This window comes from Haliaeetus albicilla, chromosome 13, assembly GCF_947461875.1.
Source record: "Haliaeetus albicilla chromosome 13, bHalAlb1.1, whole genome shotgun sequence".
NCBI lineage: Eukaryota > Metazoa > Chordata > Aves > Accipitriformes > Accipitridae > Haliaeetus > Haliaeetus albicilla.
The window spans coordinates 42,481,910-42,502,526 of record NC_091495.1 but is presented as its reverse complement, the minus strand read 5'-3'; the positions used below and the strand labels follow the sequence as shown (position 1 = coordinate 42,502,526).

Genomic DNA, 20,617 nt, shown 5'->3' with positions numbered 1-20,617 from the left:
TCCCCACAAAACTTAAGACCCAACTGTGCAGAAGTGTGTCCAAAGGCTGCTTGAGTCCCTCCCACTCCAGTTCATCTGCCACTGAACAGCATAACCAGCAGATCCACTCCTGCTGCAAACCTGTGCAGCTGTGCAAGAAATTGCTACTTGAGACAACATCCCCCATCTTTCATGGCCTAAAGATCCTCTGAACGCCTCTAACAGCTTGAATATGTTCCTGTCTGCCCTGGAGCATGGAAAGCAACTGTGAAATCCTGCAGCATTTATGCATTAGCAAACTGCAGCATTTTGAACTCACCAGCACACAAGAGTATCCCACCCCCAGCTGCAAACCCTTCAGAGGAGCGGGGGTGAGTGTGGAAATGGCTTTCAGCGCAGCTCATCTCTTTCACGTCTTTTCTTCTACAGAAAGGGAGGGGAAGGGGGGGAAAAAAACCCCACCAACAACCCCAAAACCAAACCAACATCCTGAGCATCCAGTGAAGCGATTTATCACCGAGTTGGCTGCTAACAGACAGCTGTACATCACCATTGCAAATGAGTTCTGCTAACTGTCTCCCCAGTGGAGTTAGCTGTGATTAAATCATATTCCAACAATGGCAGAAAGGGAAGAAAAAAGAAGTCAGGAAGTTTTGGACAGGAAATACGTGGGAAGAGGTGGGGAAGGATTAAACAGGGGTGGCATATCAAGTGTGAAAGACGTGACCTGTTTACTGCTCTCTGGTGCCTAGCTTCTGCCTTCTACAGCAGTCTGGGGCAAGACTTTATTGCCACAGGGGCAGGAACCTGCTGGGAGCTGGGGGCCGCCGTCCCCCACTGCCACAGACTCCTCTCCTGATGGTGATGAAATCCCTCTCTCACCGAGGTCTGTGCAAGCTCAGCTGAGCTGCAAGCCCAGAAGGAGTTGGCATTACTTGAATCCACATTGCATTTCTGCAGGCATGTGCATGTTCCTCGGAACAAGGCTGGGAGTGCAGGAAAAGGAACCTCCTCACATAATTCACTATAGCCTTTCCTCTTACAGGCAAGGTCTTCTGCACATGAACACGCTTCCTGCGATTAAAACAATCCAAATGAACTTAAAAACAATTCTGTGTTTGTTTCAGCTCAGAATTATTTAAGAGGATTGCACTAAATTTACTTAGTTCCTGAACTGATTTCATTTGCAGGCAGGGATGACTCAAGGACCAGGACCACGCGTGGTGGCAGCAAAGTTCCCATCTCCATTGCAGGAGGAGCACACCATTGTGTGACACAGTTGTCCCCAGTTGTCACTGGCCTAACTGGTGTGGGGGGGAACCACTCAGAGAAACTATCCCACAGCCACCAGCCACAAGCACCCATCAGATGAGCCTTCTAGAGAAGGGATCGATCAGGCTGCATGAAAATTACTTGGCTCTGCCAAGTCTGACATGTTTTAGATGTGCATTAGAGCCTACAGTAACATTTGTCAGGTTAAAAAATACATTCAACCTTAAAAAGGTCTCTAGTAAAAAGAGGGGGAGAAAAAAAACCAGGGGGGGAGGAGGTTTCTTTTTCATTTTTGGCCACACCACAGTTTTCGGTAAATATTCTTTTTCAGATAAATAATTTGGTTTTGTTGTTTTAAAACAAATAAAACAAATAAAGCTCGCTTGTTAAAGCCCAAATCTTAATTACTTTTTAGGGAAATGAAAACATTTCCCTTGGGCTTTTCATCAGCATTCCCCTCCCCCCTCAATACTGCAGTAAACACAGACAAGTAAAGAAGATGTTCAAGAAAAAAATCCTGCCTCTGTGCAGACGGCTCTACCCTGCAAAATATCCGTGGTTGCCGCCAGCAGGTTTTGCAGCTCCACTTCATGTCCTTGTGCCCCGCAGAATTGCCGCCCCGTCTCCCACGCGTGCTCTGCTCTGGGAGCGCAGTCCCCAGCTCACCGCTGACCTTTGGAGCCACGGGGAAGTTTTGCTTCCTCCTTGGCAATCCTAGACAGCAATTTGTTTTAACGGATTTCCCCTCTTCCTGCTTTCAGAGCTGTTCTGCTGATGATGCTCAGAGGCATCAGCATTTGCAACAGTATGGTTCTTTCTCTAAATCTAGATTATTATGTTCTCATGACCTTCGCCTGCTAACACCTAAGTATTAAAGGACTCCATAAGCTAATGGGATCCCTACCTACCGTTCCAATCAAGATCTGCATTTATCCTACTGAATCAATAGATTCTCTGGCAAGTTTCCAGCAGTTCGTGCCTTCTTTTTTGTTTCTCACATTCTGGTCTGTTTCTTATTTATTTAATTTTATGTTGTGGGAATGTAAAAATGTGCCACAGTGGATTAGGCCAGTGGCCTGGGTGGTCCAGCACTTGGCCTCAGCTGGTGTCTGTTTCGGCCAAATTGTTTCAGTAAGAAATCATTTTGAAGAGGTATAAAGCAAATGCTAAATCCTAGTCCTTATTCAGGCAAAAATCCCTGCAGACCAGTGAGGGGCAGGATGCCCCAGCACTTACGGCACTGGCAGCCTTCTCCAGACACAAGAGCCTTCTCCAGCTCACTGCAACACAGACACCTGTGTCAGCATGGGACAAACTACCTCCACAGTCAGGAATCACGTAACTAGAGGTGGGGATGCACAAATTAAGGAAACAGGAAAATCTGTGCTAGAGAAAGGCACAGACAATGACACAGGACCCCTCTGATTTATGCCACCCAACTACTGAGGGGTACTTAGCCCTAATACCATAGGCTACAGGAACATATGTGTGATGATACTGTATTCTACTGCACCACAACAGATAGGAGGGATCTGCAAACACATCTCCCAACAGGGTGATAGCACAGGCCGGGTGGAGCCCCTCTGTATTTCCCTGGTGCATTTTGACTGTCTAAACAGCATGGAGAAAACCCTCTCACTCCAGAGGTCAACAGCCACCCGTTGTTACAAGCATATGAGAGAAACACTAGGCACAAAATTGCACTGTTGGTGCTTATAACCTGCTTGTAGCAGGTCCTTTGTAAAAGATGGACGGCACAAAGCAAACGTGGCATTTCTCTGGCATTCACGCGCATGCTTCTCTCAGCTGTCTGGTATATATGACACATGAGGCCCTTCTGTTTTATGAGGAAGTTTGTTATTGAAGGCCAGGCTTGGAAGGCTCTAAGCATGGCTATGGAGTCACAGCTGGAACAGGCATGAGATCAATATATCTGGAGACAAAGGGAAGCTCTTGCCAAGAGAAAAAATCAAAAGTTGTTTTGCGAGGGGAGCCAGATTCCCTTCTAAGGCTTCCTATAGATCAAGGTCTAAATGCTGGAGTGCTTGTCTTGGCCCAAGTCCTACTGTACCAACCTCCCAAACATACATCTATGCTACCTGGAGGACAAACAGCACCTCTGCAAAGCTCCGAGTGCTGCTGTGGCCTCTCCTACCTGCGCTGCCACAGGAAACAGCATGCCCGTGGCCTGCAATGGTGTACAGTGAAATGAGACTCAATTAGATACATTACATGCACATGCATCAAGATACGTTTGTACCATCACTTCACACTGTGTTCCAGACTAACGAGAAGTTTGGGGAGTTTTCGTGGTTTGCAGAGGACCTTCGGATCATAGGATACAGTTACTGGTGCTAGTCCTCCCATTTTCGAGATGCTTCTCAGGAATGTCTGAAAATCTTTTGGCTTTGGGAATAAAACCCAAGCCCTTGCCCCCCTTTAACATTTGCCTTTCATTTATTCCCACATGTCAGACAGAACAGCCCCACACAGGGAACTCCTTTGTCTGCTTGGCCTTTGCATGGAAACAAGACGGGATGGGGTACTGATAGCATCCAGTCACGATTAGCAGCCAGAGCAGGGCTTTCTTAGTCACTATCTCTGATGTCTTCCATTTATAATGGGCACTCTTTAAAACCTTGCCAATTTGGCGTCAGATAAGTAGAGTTACCTCCATACTTGCAGCATTACCTAAACTTTCCCCTGCCTGCTACAGAGAATGTTTGGATATTTAAAGAACCAGCAATCTGTTAACAGGAACTAATCCTGGGTTTCTTTTTCAAAAAGCCCCCAAAACTATGCAGTTGTGCTGGCCCTAACAGAACAGCAACGGAACTGAGATCAAGGTATAGGGGATGGCACTACTGCAAGGCTGAAGGACATGGGCACCATGAGGGATGACCAGGCTCTTTCACAAAGCCAGCACTGGACCTGGGGTCAGAAGCACAAACAACTTGAGTGTACATGTGCAACACCTGGTTTGAGTCGTTAACCATAAATGCTGAAGGAATGTGCACACCAGCTGGAAACAGCTTGTGAGGTAGCAAATGGCCAGGTTTTAACTATTAAAAAAACCAAGGCTTTCATTGTAACCTGTTATTCCCATCACCTGAGCTCCAATTTTATTTCTGGAGCAACGAGTGCCACCAACAACTCTGCTCCAGGACCTTTCTCCCTATATCCTCTAAATCTGGCTTTTCCCAAACCCGGGGGATGCTCCTATCCATGTGGGGCTGCCCCTTGGTGTCACACAGATTGCTGCTGTCCAGGAAACAGGTGGCTTCACCACTCATTGGATAGAAATGGTTTCTCTCGCTGCGGACGCACCTCCAGACTGGTTTGCACACAGGGAAAGAAACTGCACAGGAACCCGATTTTATAACATCACTGACCTCAGCCAGGGAAGCCCTATTGCTCTGTAAAGCCAGAGGGACTGGGAAAAAAAATTATTGAGGACTTTGTCTGGTTTTGTTGCCTCTGAAGACTGACAGTGCCATGTGTACTCTCAGTTCACCCAGTGTCATGGTCAAGAATTAAAACCGCATTTCTAACACACTGCATTATTTGGGTCAATGCAAATGACTCAGTGTCCTAAAAAAGCAGCTTATAAAATCTCCTACAACTGAAAAGAAGAAAACAATAGTTTGCTGTCATGTTTTGAGGACAGGCTGTTGTCATAGGAATCTAAGCACCTAGGATGCAAGTAATAGCTCTGCCAACAACTACCTCTTTCATCCTTGACAGGTCATTTATGTCCACATCCTTCTCTAACAAAACCCCCAATCTCTATTTTATTTTGCAAGCCACTCTGAGCCAATTATTTTCACCAGATTATCTCAAGCAGGCTGGGGGAGCAGTCTGGACTAAGCCATTCACATCCCTACCCAGACAGGAACAGAGTCAGAGACAGACAAGGGAGAATGACTTCAGAATCTGACCTTCTGAGCTGGACTGTTAAAAAAACAAACCAAAAACTGTCTGATGCTACTACTGTTATTTCAATACATTTTTAGCAACTGCAAATCTCTCCAGTTTCCATGACAGCCTGTGAAGTAGGCATCTGTAATCACTATTACCTTAAGCCAACAGTGTACCTCACAAACACACAGATAGACACTACTCTTAACACCCCCCGCCCCCCAAGTAACTACCATCAAATTCACAGTGTATCACATCAAAAAAGAAATTCCCAAGTTCTGCCCTATGGGCTCTTTTCTGGCAGTCAATGGAAATGCTGCCCATATATCCCATGCAGACTGCCTTGGCTTCCTGCTGCTGCACTGCATTAGAGACAACTAAAAATACCTTCGATCCATTCCTAGTATTTTTTCCACAGCTGCCGTTGCTGTAGTTACCAGAGAGCCTGCCATGCCATTCTGAACAGGGAGAGTGGGGCACTCTGCACAGCCATGAATGGTGAAGGAACCGTCCAGAAGCACAATCTCTCTATCAAATGCACCCTGTGAAACACTCCCAGCAGCTCCTCTGAGCACAGGCAGGATTTGCTATGGTTTCCCAGGAGCAGAGGCAAACCTGGAATCAGGCTCCATTAGCTGCAGGGGCTCTTCCCAAACCAGCAGCCACTGCCCCTTTGCTGTCCCCAAGAAATACCCCTTTGCTGATGCATACCTTGATCCCTGACCCTGCTGCCGGTGACTCCCCAGCTCTGATCCCCACCCCATGCCAACAGCATGGGTAAACATTTGAACACTGGGGCCAAACTAGGATGCAAGCAACTGAGTGGAAGGAACATTGATTCCTGATTTTCATTTGAAAATTATAATATCGCAGCCCATCAGGGCACTTGTGAGCCCTACCTTAACTAAAGCCTGGGAAACAAAACCAGCATTCTCTTCAGCCATACCACTTCAGTCCAGTCTGGAGCATTTGCAATGTACAGAAATTTTGAGTTTATCTGAACTCAGGCACTGCAGAGCCAAGATGAGTCAAAAAAAAAAATCTCACTTTCCCAGAGGATTTTTCCCAGCTTTTCTTTAAAACAGTTCAAGGTTTGCCTACGCATGTCACAGTAACGGCAAGATAGGATATTACATGGCAATGCTGACAGGCAGACAAACCTTTCTAAGGCCAAAGATGCTCACATTTCACATCACCCATGACCAAAAACAGATTTAAGGAATGCAGACATACTCTATTTCTGCCTGGCTTTTACTTTCACAGAGACTTTCCGTTGAGTAAGAAATACTTAGAAAAAGGATCCTGACACCCCCATTCCCAGTCGTCTACTAGTGAGCCCTGGATGTACAGAGACAAGATCTCATATGCAAGAAAAAATAAGCACTAAGCATCTTCTAGAAGCAGCTAAAGACATACACACCCTGAGGCACACAGCAGCAGGCCTCAAGGATATGCCAGGAAGGATTTTAAATGGGAATGGAAAGTGGAATATAGAAATCCCCAGCTTTCTTGCAAGTAAAAGTTATCTCATCTGCTAGGTTCAGTTTTCCACTCTCTGTGGTATTTTTGCATGCTATAGTTTCTCCATCCCTATTAATTCCTCCAGCTCTGGAAAAGGCCCCACGATTTAACATCTGTGAAGAACTAGAAAAATTCTTGTTTGGGCTGCAGCATGGTTAGCTCGTGAGATCATATGAGATCGCAGCTGAAGGCAGCACAGCACAGGTTACAGCTCCAGGCCACAGCCAGCATGAGCCGGGAAATTTCCTCAGTGGAGGGGACAGTCCTTCGCTATCAGGGACACATTTGGGCGACATCTACACTGACCTAGTGACATGAGAAAACACCTTCCCTGGTGCTCTGGACCTTTCAAAGATACTTTGCCTTCCCCTGCTAGCAAAAAGGACCTTTGAAAGCATTTAAATATTAAAAAGGTATTTAAATAATCTTAAGAAGTTTGTTCTGGCAATGTGCTACAGACTTTCAGCCACTGTATGTGTCTGATGTGATTTATTCTGTAGCTCATGTTACTTTTCCAAGTTATTTTATAGCTGTTTCTTCAGAAAAGTGCATTACACTCTCCAGCAACACTAACAACAAAAAGAGGATCCTACTACGCTTTGAGTCTCACTGGTGTTTCCATCAGCACCCATACAAAAGCCTTATCTATGATTCAGAAGGGACTTTCTCTGCCACAATTTGAGAAAACAGTAATTTCTTTCCCTGCCAAGCGAGGAACTCCTCAGCTGCCCAAAGCCAGGTGAGCCTTTGGAGGAACAAGCAGGGTTCATCTGCAAGGAGAGCCCTGTGAGCAGACCCCTCGCACAAGCACAACCACTGTTCAGGAAAGGGGCTGCTCCCTGCACCCCACTCATGTACCTGTGTGCTAAGGCAGGTATTGCTGACCACCATCTATCCCGGCACAGCCTCTAGACAGAGCTGCAAAGCCCAGGAGAAAGCAGTCTCTCTCCCTTACAGCCTCAACAGAAAAATAAAAGAAATTGCTGGAAATGGCCCAGCTAGAACTCACCATTTTGGCTTCTTCCAGCTGCTGCAGGTGCCATCCTGGCCTCCTTTACTTCCCCACTCTGTAGACAAGCTGGCTCCCAAGGCACTCTGTCACCAACCACTCCAAGATCACCTCATGCAGCCACAAAGCCACACATTCCCTCCCTCAGCAGCCCAGGCTCTGGAGCCCAGACCTGCTCACAGGTGAGGCTTGTTGAGGGAGACAGGTGGCTAATTAGGAGCCAGACCAAGATTGGGGGTAGCCGCACGCTCAGGGCTACTTAGCAGCCTTGCCTCTACATGTTCTTGCTTTGGAGCAGTTTTGCTCCCCCTCCGTTCTGTCTAGGGAAATGTCGTCTGGGGTGGGGGTGCATGCGGCGTGGTGGTGGTGGTGGTGATGATGATGATGATGATGATGATGATGATGATGAAGATGAAGTCTACCACGATGGTAGCACAATGCGGTTCCCTGAGCAGGGAACACTCTCAGGGAGCTGAGAGTTTCCTGAGGCAGTGGGGCTAGCAGCTGACTCAACGGGCAAACAAGCCTGACTGGGTGTCACTACAGTGTTTTCTCAGTTTTTTCCTCAGTGTAGTGATGGGACTTTATGCAAAGTCTAGTTGTGCAGCCACTTCTGTGTAAATGCATGCCCTGAAAGACCCAGAGCTACCATCAAGGCTTGGCAGGTTTGCATCATATCTTCTGAGTTTGGGCTATGCTGAGGTTTAACTTTCCTCGTGTTTTTTTTCACCTGTCATCTTCTGAGAAGAGCAACTATGATTTTTTTTGATAGTCTCCATTTAAAAAGCACCTTTTGTCTGAGCAAGAGAGCAGGACCTGTTGAGTACTGTGTCTTCCCTCTTTGCATTTACTAGATACAAGTTGGGTTTAAATAAAACGCAGCAAGAAAAATCCAGACTGACCCTAGGCTTGGAAGGTTTGATGTGCTGAGGAAACTGCTAGCTCACATTTTCAGAGGAAGCTAAAAAGACTGGGCTTGCGTGCTTTGCTGAAAGACAGCAGGGTGTTGAGGCTGAACTTCTTCATGCTCTGTTAATCTTCTTTATGGAATAAAATATTCCGACCATATCAAAATCCAGATGAGTTAGTGATAGTTAAGCAGAGAGGAAGAAAGGACTAGTAGCAAATGTGAGCGGAAACATGCTTAGTTATTTCTAGTAGTTGTTATGCTTTGTTAAAGGATGTCTTTGTTAAAGGTTGCCAAGTTAGCTGCATGAAATGAGAAGTTATCCTGCATTTGGAACGCGAGGCTCTGGGTATCAGCAGAGGAGCAGACAGTTTAGGCTTGTCACATCCAAATGAAAATAGCTTTTGTGTCAGGCAGAATGTGCTGTCAGGAAGAAAATCACCAAGTCTGAGTTCTCCAGGATGACAGAAAGCCAGTTTTATGAGAAAACTTGTTGACCAGGGTTCTCCTGCCTCCTGCTTTGTTCACTTTCCGAGTCAATGAATCTTATGGAGCTCAACACAAATTTGTGTAGTTCTTTAATAATAACATCAAGGTCAGCAAGAGTAATGACTGAATTTAACAAATGACACATGCAACAAACAGAGGGAGTAAAACATCATTGCACAGCACTGGCTGAACTGACAAAATGTAATTCAATATCAAAACAGAAGGCTTGTTTCTTTTCCTTTGCTGCATCAGCACCGCATATAAGGCAATGTTACCGACTGGTTACCCTCAAATGTTGCCAGAGCTCTCAGAAGCCAGACGTTCCCCCCCTTCCCCAAAATAAACAGTGACAGAAGATGCCTTCACACGCTAAGGAGTAGCGAGAGAATTCGGATGACCGCTAAGTTCATGTGGGTGAATGCTTCAAAATACAGCCAGTAACAATTTTTAACATTTTAGCAATTAAAAAAAAATCTGAATCTTTGTCAAATGCAGCTGCTTAGTCCTTTGAGGCTGCAAGACACACTGACAGAACGTTTTACATGAATGAAAAACAACAGGAGTAATCAAAGTGACCTATTTGGAGCAAATGAAAAACTGTTTATTTAATGCCATCAGACATCTGTTTATTGCTGTTTAGACCAGCCTATATAGGAGCATGTGCAACTAGTAAACAGTGAGACCTGCTGAAGTCTTTTGAAATTGCAGAGCAGATGTAGTGCCACTCAACTCCTTTTGATCTATAATGAACGTTTACTTAAAAATTGGCTAGTGTGGATTGATAGCCTGTGTAATGTGTTTCTAGGAAAGTTTTATAGACAGAGAATACATAGGATACCATATATCAGTATATGGTACACCAGCTAATTCAACCTCATTTACATAGCATTAATTGTCAGTGGAAGCTGATTTAAATTCAGGACCAAATTTTCACTCTTGATTGCCTTATGTTAAGTTCTTAAGTTAATCTTTAGGGACCAGCATAAAAGGAGTATGATTTTTAAAAGCATGTGCAGTACTTTTGGGAAGCCATTTTAGCAGCCACAATTAGGTTGATCCTAAACACAAGACGAGGTACAAAGACTGCCACCAACCGTGCTCTAATTTTTCTGAGAACATTAGCAAGGGTCCACCAAAACCAATTCACTGGAAGCAGCATGGGTGCTCTGCTTTGGCATCCAGTTACCCCACACCCATTTTGTTGTCCCTACCCTCTATGCTCTGGCCGTGTACCACCCTGGGTCGATGTGCAAAACTCTTTGCCAATGGATCGAGGCAGTGTATAGCCTGGAGCTCTAGTGCTTCAATTAATGCTATGTAAAATAGGTATTCGTCACTACAGGAAATATTTGTACATTTATAAAAAAGCAATACAACCATAAAGAAAAAAATACAACAAGCACAGCTTGATACGATAACATGCCATGAAATGTCATTGGCTTTATAATAATTTACTACAACTTGAAAAATGTTCTTTTATCCACAATGGATAGGAAATGCTTCCATCTAACATATGGTAAGCATGCAGTAACAATATGTACAACAAAAAATTTGGAGTTTGTCTTTTATTCATAAACTGGATGATTACATAGGGGCTATTTTAAAATTATGATTTTTCTAGCCTGATCTAGGTTTTATTTTGCTTCTTTAATACTGTAGGGGATTTTTTCCTTTAGTTCAGGGAGAATGAAAATTTCTATATACAACTGCAAGAAGTTAGCTTTAGTCATGGAGTATACACTGCTTCCCCCCCCCGCCCCCCAGCAGTAGGTTTAGATTTATTGGTTAATTAACACTTAAAAAAAATTCTCAATGCTGTATTGTTGAAAATCAATTTCCTTTCCAAACTTTTTCAAAATACTGAGGATCTGTTAAGAGAAATATCTATTGATCCTGTATTACACTACTCCCAGTTTTTACACCGTTCATCATGAAACCATATCAAACAGCTATTTAACTAGATCCCATCCATCACAAGAGGGAGTCTGACTAAACTTGTGTCAGGGTGTTAAAAGCTTCCCACTCCCACCTGCCAATCACAAAGTCATCTTGCTGAACTAACCATGGCCTGTAGCTGATACAATCTGAAATAGCTAGTAGCAAAAGTGTTGGGTTTGCTCCTAATTGGGGACTGCTCTGTGCTGCCTGCAGACAAAACAGTGTTGTGGGTGAATTAATCATCCTTTTTGCAGAACAGCCAGCCTTGGCTGTAGATCGAGTCTTCAGATCCATCGTGACTGATGTATTTATCTCATCTTATAGATGACATACTGACCTAGCAGTGGGTAAGGCTGGTGAATGACAACTAGACTGAGTCTCATGGTAAGGGTTCATTCACAAATGTCCTTACCAAAAGTGTCCCAGGTCAAGTCTCCACTGAGTCTTTTTTGTCCCTTTCCTCCTTGAGCATTTTTTTTCTTTTTCCTTTTTTCTTTTTTGCTAGAAAAGCTAGAATTAATATTTCCAACAGCACTGAAGTAAGTACTTGGCAAAGCATTTCTTTATCTGGTAAAAAATGATATGATTATGAGAACCCTTAGGTATTTATAGAACTGCAGCTACAAAGACAGTTTACCTCCTATGACTTCGCAATTTCCAGCGTTATTTCATGAGAACTGATCCAGACAGTAAATTAGAGAGCCAGAGGTTTGACTGAAGTGCTGAGTGATCTCACCTATTTCTACCACTGTGTTGCAAAGGCAGGTGCTCAGAAGGTTTGCTGTAGGATAAAAGATATGCGTACGCAATATTGTGGAAGATGGTGGGGGTCCCATGAAGGCAAGGAGAAAACATGAAGAAATGCAGCCAGTGCATTTCTTGGAAGACTGATTCCCATCTTGCATGTCCGGTGTGTTGGTTTTTGCCTTAGTCAACAACTGCTAATAGAAGTGATGTTGTTGAGAGTTGACAAGAGTGAGTAAGCACACTGGCTCTTCTTCACTACGAGTTTGGAAGGCATCTGCTACTTATTCAGGAAAGGAAAACAAAAAATAAAAATCCATGTGGAAACATTTCTAGGGTGAAAGAATGCAATTTACAGAAAAAACAGAAACGCATCAGTGGTAACCATTTCAAACTGACAATAACAAGGAGCCCAAGCAGACTGGATTTAGAGAAATCGATACCTAACCTCTTGTTTATATTCAGAAACTTTCCTTTTAAAATGGAAACCAGCATTAAATTACACTGCTGAACTGCAGAGCTATTAACTAGATGGACATAATTAGTCTAAACTGAATGCAAAGACTCTTCTGTCAACCATACCTTTCCCAGATTCCTTTGCTCAATTTTTATGAACTCCTCTGTCCCACTGGGAGCGCTGAAGGCTGACCTGTCGTCACTTATTCCTTGTCCTCAGGGGATGGGGTCAAAGCCTTGTGACATACCGACTGGTTTATTTTTCCATGTAATTTTTTTTCCTAGTGGCACTCCATTTTCATTCACCTGCACTTCCACACATGAACATACGCAAATCCAGACACCAGAGACCTACCCCTTCTCCTTTCCAGACCCTCCAAGATGACAATACCTTCCCTTCTCCAATTCATGGTCCATGGGAACAGCTGCCTGTCATCAATTCTTTTCAGATTTACAAGGGTTTCTGTACTTGCAGACCTGCTGTTGTCATTATTTGCTTGGCAGCTGGCGTGTGAGCGAGATGTGATCAGCTTTCTGTCATACCTTGAGTCTTGTACTGTGAAGTTTGTGCAGTTGTCTCCAGGTAGCTAGCTGGGATGTCTGCACTTGGAAGAGTCTTTTGCAGTCCTTCCCTGGGGAAATTGCCTTTCCGGAGAGCTTACTCTAGTTATTCATTCTTTTTTTTTTCAACGTATCCTGGAATCACCATGGTAAGGCACAGGGAAGTGTCCGGAACAAAGGGGGGGAGATCCTTGCTGAAATGGAACTCAGGTTATTTGCCTTGTTCTTGCAGTCTCTTGGCTTTTCTTGCTTCGATAGTTTGGTGGCACTGATGCACAAGGGATTTTAAAAATAAAAGAAAACTACAGGAGAAAGACGACTACAAAGTCGTTCATTCTGTTGTCACCCATTTCAAAAATGGTCCGGCTTCCTCTAGCCCCCCTACCCCCCCAGGAAGATGGATGTGATACAGTACTGCTGAAAAAGCCTCTCAAACGCTTGTGGAAGAGACGGGAGCAAGGCAGACCCCCTAGACTGTTGGGCGAGGTGGGGGCCGAGATGGAGGGGGGGCCCGGTTGGGTGGTGGGGCTTGGGGCGGTGGGGGGAGTGGTGGGAGCGTGGAGGATGGGGATGGGGTGTGTGGTGTGGATGAGCTGGGTGGAGGTGGGGTATAGATTGGAGCTGGGGGCGGGGGGTTGTAGATGGGTGCTGGAGGTGGAGATGATGGAGGGTACGCGTTGTTGAGTGGGTATTTGGGTGGGGCCTCTGTGTTCTTCACTCTGGTGAAATTGATGCAACGGCCCTAAAACAAAAGAGAACAAAGTGGAAAAGCACAGTTACTGATAGAGGCAATGGCATCACAGCTGAGACACCTTCCTGGCTGTGTGCAAATCTGATGTCAGTTTAAGTATTCCTGGGCACACTGCTTTGTTCCCTCTCTTTCTCAGAGACAGAGGTTATAAGAGCAAGTCCTGTGCTGAGCAACCAAGAGGTTAAACCCTAACAACAGCTTTTGTAGTGAAGGAGGATGAAATCCTCTCATACTGTTTTCTGACTTCAGGATGTTTAAACAGAGCATCATGTACTTCAAGTCATACTGAAGCTGCAAAAACTGGCAAGAGCCGTTCCTGTTCTTCCGAGATGGTGCCTGAGTCACTGCACGACCCTGTGGTCCCTGCCTCTACAGATGCCTCTTCCCAGACCTCAGTCTTAAGCTTCCAAGAGCATGAAATCTGGACATTGCACCATTGGAACCTCTCTCTCCTTCAAATACCTGGGTTTTGTGTCCTATTTCTAAACATTTACCGACAACGCAAAAGGGAAGATTTGTTTAACTAAGACACTTTCTTGCTCAGAATTTTTCCTGAAATAAATCCATTCTTCATTAGGATGTCTTGATATTCTAGTGCTCATGAGAAGCCAATAAACTGCTTTTCTCACTCTTCGGTGCTAAGCTACAGTTTGTTGTATATTTTTAAATAAAACCTTTGCCCTCCAAGCTGTTCTTTTTTTTTTTCCTAATTTCCACCTGTGAAAGATCCCACAGTAAATACTCAAATGTCAGAATCAGCACTATTGTATTATGGATTCATTCTTTTAGATATGAAATCATCCAAAAAGGCACTAGAGGATTTCTGAGTCCATACTTTGTTTTTGGATTTGTGAGTGAGCTTATCTTCTGTTTTCCTCTTTCCTCTCCCAAAGTAAATGTTTTTCCTGGTGAAAAAATGCCAAAGGGAACATTGAGCCCATGCAGGCTGGAGTAGATCTGTTGGGGTAACAACATCAGCCATTTTAATCCTCTGCACAGCTCTGTATCTTCTCCCTGCTGTACCCAGCCTAAGGGCAAATGCTCTGCAGAAGAGGGACCCAAAGTGAAGTAAGGGAGATGCTGGTAGAAAGGCAGAATGGTGCTGGAGAAGGATTTGACAGGGATGAGAGGAGCTGGTGCGGAAGGGGCTGACACATAAAGAGATACAGACAGCTCCTCTCCAAGAGCTCTGCCAATTATATCATCATGCTCTGTGGATATGAAGAAACATCTGTCTGAGCCTTAGCCATTCAGCCGAAGAAAGTGAATTCCTTGCTGAAGCGATGAAGTATGCAAAGCAGCCCACAGCTGAATGCAGGCTGTCTTGTGCAAGCAAAGGTCATTTAAGGAAAACAAAGATTTCACAGCGCCTTGAACTGCATCAAGTTCAAGATGAGAGCATCACCTCAGGGCTGCTGTGAGCGCGGTGGCAGTTGAACCCTCTCTGCATAGCTTGGCCCTGGCCTTCTGGCAGCAGGAAGAACCTCTGGCTTCAAGTCAGGCTGTCCTCGAGGAATCAGGTTCCGGGGCAGAGCAGAGACCCATGTAATGGTCATGAATACACCCATGGTAATGCCCCTCCTTGAGGATTAATGCTCTCTTGGTTAAGGCTTGTCCTTACAGCACGACAACATAGAGGGGAGAAGGGAGGAGAGGGTTGACAGCTGCTGTGTACTCTGTGCTACCATTAGCATCTGTGCGGTGGGGACAAGTTCTCCATCCCTTGCACAGGACAAAATGCCAATACAAAAGGAAGTGCCAGAGTGGGCAATGCCCCTGACCAGAAACACTGCACTCCCTCCGCAGCATCTCAGCATCTCTGGTGCTGACCAAAAAGGGGGCACCATCCCACAGGGAGAGGAAAGCCTGAAATAAGCACACCGCTGTCTCATCTCGGAGCGTCCCTGGTTCTATTTGCAATTTGTGGGCTGGTGTCTCTGCTTTAACGTTGTTTTAATGCACTTTGCTGTGATTTTATGTAAATATTGTGGGGCAGGCCTGCTGAGTGACTGAAAGTCTGAACCCCAAATTAACCAATTCTACTCAGAAAAAAACCCCATGAGAATGTTTTCCTTGTTCTAGTTCCACATCTCCTGCAATGCGACTTTAGTAGTTTCAGACTATTACTTGCATTAGTTTTGTTTTCTCTATTTATGTTGAAAATAAAATAAACCTGAACAAAAAGCAGCAGTCCAGGAATCCCAGCCAGAGAACAAAAAGTTGCAATTGTTTTTGTGTGGAGAGATACTCTGTCTGGATGCTCCAGGGGTGAGGTTATGGTGCTGTTGATCCAAACTGAACTGAGCACCGCCCTAAGAGCATTCAAGAGGGTGCAGTGAAGCTCAGAAATCTTTGGGGTTGGGGCTGGGGCAGGGCTTGAGGACTAAAAGCCATCTAATACTCATGGCAATGCCCAAGGGGTGGTCCGAAAGGGTAAGAGAGCACATCCTGTACATCCTGTCTGCTGGCAAAGATTTGACTTCTTACTGATGAAAAATGGCTTGGATAGATCAGCAGTGCCATTATCATAAAAAAGGTGCTAGCAATTCATACCAATGTGTAGCTGCACTGTGTTTGCACTATTTTTGTAATCAGCTACAACCTAGTGAGCCTGTGTTCATGAACTACTGCTTATATCCATGACTAATGATAACTCTTTTTCTCGAGTAATAGGGTTGCTTTGAAATTAGAGCACTCTTTTTTCAAACATGATTGAGTCTCCACAGTCCTTGATAACTATGCTTTAACACGGGCTTCTTGGACATGCTGTCTGGTCTGAACAAGTAGTTGGACTGGAGTCTGAGCATAAGCTGCTCAGATGCAGACCAGAGAACAGACAGCATGGGAGTGCAGACATCAGAGCCAGACTTGACCCAGAGCTAGCATAGCATGTAACTGTACTCATCAGATACAGCTTCCCCATTCCCTTGTGCATTATGCTGGTCTAACTTCAGAGTTCAAACCTTCTTCCCCTTAAAACAAGATAGAGTGTGCCTTTTTTTCAGCTCAAGCATACCGTTCCCTATCTCTTCCTATTTCCGTTGCTGCCTGGGTCAGTTGCTCTGCAGCGAACTGACAGTGACCTGTTTGGCAACACTTTCTACTACTGTGCAATGGGTAATTCTGCAGGGCATCCAACATGTGTGAAGGGTAGATACACAGTTCAGGCTTTCTCCGCCTTTCACGTGAACTGGCAGACCAAGGGAGTTCTTGTGTTTCATTGCTTGACATTTCTTTCACCCATGCAGATGGGGGAGGAGAATGCCAGATAGGAGTTTTCAGTCCAGATGGACTGAGATGGACTTTGGCAGCTACACTGCCTCAGAGGAGACAGAGAAGCCAACATCTCCTAGGGGAGAAGAATTGTCAGATTGAATGACAAGGAGATATCCAAGAAACGAATTACTATGCCATTGCACATGAGAGGCAGAAAACGTTTTACTAATGCCCTGGGTACAAATGCAAAGCAGACCCAGGAGGAAGAGAGCTACTTTAACCAAAAAGCTGGATGTTAGACAGGGCTCTCATCTTGTATCTGATAACAGACATAAAAGAGGAGAGGTTGTGCTAGCCAGAGTGTGACCACAAACAAGTAATCTTAGAGGTCTGGAAGACCCAGCTTTCTCTGAAATGCGTGGCAAGAGATGTGTTTTCCCACCTGCACTTACCAGAAGGGGGCCTTGATTCACAGCTGGCCTCTATACCATGCAATTGCAATAGAAAAATAAAACCAGCATCGTCGACCTCCTCCGTGGTTCAGTGCTGTTTTATCTGGAAAACTGTCTGGAAGAAGATCAAGTTGGCTGGCTAATCACCCATCCATTCAAGCTTTTACAGGGCTCTCCATTGCCAGCACAGTTCACTTCATCCCACAGATAACAGAAGTTGACGTGAGCAGTAACAGACCCCCTAAATAAATGGGCCCAAATGCCTTGTTCAGCCTTGGGATCTGGATGCAAAACCAGAGTGAGTGTCTGACATACTACAGGTAAGAGAAGTGCAGGATCTCTCTACAACCAGTAGAAACATAAGGACCCTCACATGACTGTGATTTTAGGAGGGTCTCAGTGGCCACCAGTTAGGAGCCCCTCTTGGCTACCCACGGAGGTTTATCACCTCATTTAGATGTTCAAATTTAGATGGGGTGGATGTGGAAGATGGTGGCAGAACATCCAGGAGACAGGAAATGAACCCATTTCCACTAATGCTACTTTGCATCCTTAAATGGAAGTCACCTTTGAACCCAGGAGAAGAAACTCCTTAACCAGATTATACCACAGCTTTGAGAATAAGAGGAGCCAATTCTACTAGTCTTTTTATCGGGGAGAGAGTAGCTGGAGATACAGAATGTATGAACATAGAAAACAGGCTGTATATTAAAAGTCTGCTGTGCTGAACGCCTTGGCTAGGTTTTATTTCCCTTTCTGCAGCCACAATGCTTCAGGAGGGAGAGTCACAGCTGTGCCTCAGAAGAGACAATTGAAGCAACATGGAGACATTATTAGTTCTGAAATTTAGTGGAATCAGCAAAATCAGTGCGGGCAATCCACTCTCGCATTTTATGTTGTTTTTCTAGAGAGTACTGCTCGCAGGCATATGCATAATGAATTCTGCTTGGAGTGGCCTTGCTCTTTCACCTTCAACAGCTAATTGTCTTAGGGATGAAGGCAGGCAGCACTGCCTTTAGGACAACAAAGCACTCAGCCGTGGGAGGCTCGTCTCCTCTGACCACGGGCCTCACCCTGCGAGCTCTTTGCATGTGGAGTGCCGTAGGGTTGCACACTTGATCCAACCTTTTCCTTTTGTTCTTCACATCTGGTTGACTGAGGAGCGCTGCCAGGGTTGAAAGAGAAGGGTGGGATGTGGGGTGAGGGGGACATTAGGCTACTGAGGCTGTAGCACAGGGTGGTGGTTGCTAAGCATTGAAGAGAGCGAGCTGGAGCTTTTATGTCTTGGACACGGATCTGGCAAGCAGAGGTGCAAAGAGCAGCAGATGCTTCAGCTAAGCTGTGGCATTTCCTAGGAACTCCAGAGCCTTGTCCAAGCCAATTCCCACCTCCTCCTGCCTCTCTTTCTGCCTTTATCTGAGTCTGGAAACTAACTGGGAGATGGACTGTCACTTAGAGCACAGTGCACAATGACCTGCCCAGACCTCTACCTGCACAGACTCATTGATTGGGATTCAGCATGTTGAATCCAGCTGTGGGGAGGATGGACCTTTCTCTTGGGACACTGCAGTATTTCTTTTTTCTCTAACCAGCTAGCTCTCCGGCCCCCATCACAGTAGGACTTAAACTAGGAGGAAGCTTTTTTTCTTTGTTTCATTTCAGCCCTGCTCTCTGTGGTTCCAGCTGTTCAGGGTAAGGCTCACACATGGCACAGTGGAAAGGTAATTTAGGAAAGGGAAGTCGGTCCCAGAGCAGTGGCATGCCCTCCACGGTACTGGAAAGATACCTCTTTAACAGAGGAAGATGGAGCACATTTTTCTGAAGTGAAGATGAAAAATGTTTCTGTTTCTCTTGGTTTCCTATCAAACTGGAATTAATACCTGGAAAAATATCAACATTTTAAGATCATAAAACACTGGGACTGGCTTCTGAGCTCCCGGGTTTAAAAAGAGGCACTGGAAAAGATATGATCCTTAATGTTGTTTTGTATGGGTCGTTAGTAATTCAGACTTTCCATAAACAATATCCTGGTTTACCTTGTTGTTATGACAAAGAGGAGAAAGAGATAAAAAGAAATACAGAAATAAAGAGAAGAGAAAGAGGAAGAGAAAAATAAAAAGAGAGATGGGGGGGGAGAAAGACATATAAAAATTAAACTGTGATTTGATACCTGATTCTGAATCAAGCATGCACAAAAACTTGTAGGAGATGCTGACTAAATTAATAACAGGCAAACATTAAATATATTAAATAAATGTGAGAGTTACCAGTAGTGTCTGCAAAGAGATGACTTGGAAAACTGTAGCTACTTTAAAAGCAAAGCACATACATGGATGTGAGAAACTAATGCTAAATTCTCCAAGCCAAACCCACCCTACCAAGGATCCCGGGTGCTTGATTTAAACCCAGTCCAGGCATGAAACTTCTACAAACATCTGTGAGGGTGATGAGTAGGGGGAGAAGGAGGAATAGAGTGGAGAGTCACAGTGGATCTGATAGCAGCTCTGAGCTCCACGGAGAGAGGAAGGCGGTAAACTGGCAGTTTGCCTGTCCGCAGCCTGCAAGAGCCAAATGGCACAGACAGCTCATGCTGCCTCTCCTGTGGCTACAGAGAGAAATTGCCTATAGCCAAAAAGGTGTGGATCCCCTCTTTTGAAAGTGGTCTTTGCATTGGGTATTTCATTAAACCTCTGTCCAGAAATGCATCCCTTTGTGCCTGGACAACGGTGATACTGGGAAAAGACCAGTGTGAGAATAATCAATATCTGCTTCCCAACAACATTTTGTCAGTTGTGAACAGCATTGGTCGGGGAACTCTTGGGCTCTCAGGGGGTTTTGCTGCTCCAAACCCCCATCAAGATAACTCCCAAAATCCCAGGTGGCTTCTGCTACATGGTAGGATTCTGTGAGCATGAAATATCCCTGCTTGCATGACCTGAGCTAGCAGTGTGCTGCCTTTTAAATCACACAAGGGTGTCTGGAAACAGTTTTAGGAAACTGTTAACTAGCTTCTAGGCTTTGTTAGCCAGCCTCTCTCAGTGAGATCAGTCTGTGTTGAGTATGCTTGGTAATGCCAGGAAACACTGCCTCCTGCAGCAAGCACGCTAATTATATGGCTACCTCTGTATCTGTTAGTCACCAAACAACTATTAAAACTGTCTCATTTCGTGATAAAACATCACCGCAACAAAACCATTCCCATCTGTGTCTCATTACTAAATACAGAGCCTAGAACTCAGCGTTGCTCATAAAACCTACCATTCCCGCCACCTTGGCCACTCAATAGAGAATAAATTGGAGGCTTGACCTGTTTTATCCCAAAATTAAGAGGAAGACTTCCATTGATAAGATCATCGCTCCAACAGGGGTCTAATAACCTGGTCTCTTATTGCAGAGGCAGCACT

At 44.9% G+C, this 20,617-nt stretch overlaps 1 protein-coding gene across 1 annotated transcript in view; it reads right to left on the bottom strand.

Annotated features, from left to right (window-relative positions):
- Positions 1 to 9,167: 9,167 nt before the first annotated feature.
- Positions 9,168 to 20,617, bottom strand: part of ANTXR1 (ANTXR cell adhesion molecule 1) — a 113,062-nt gene continuing 101,612 nt past the window's right edge. Inside the window, exon 18 of the mRNA XM_069801186.1 lies at positions 9,168 to 13,536. Coding sequence (XP_069657287.1) covers positions 13,264 to 13,536 — 273 coding nt within the window. The 3' untranslated portion in view covers positions 9,168 to 13,263. The remainder of the gene's footprint in view (positions 13,537 to 20,617) is intronic.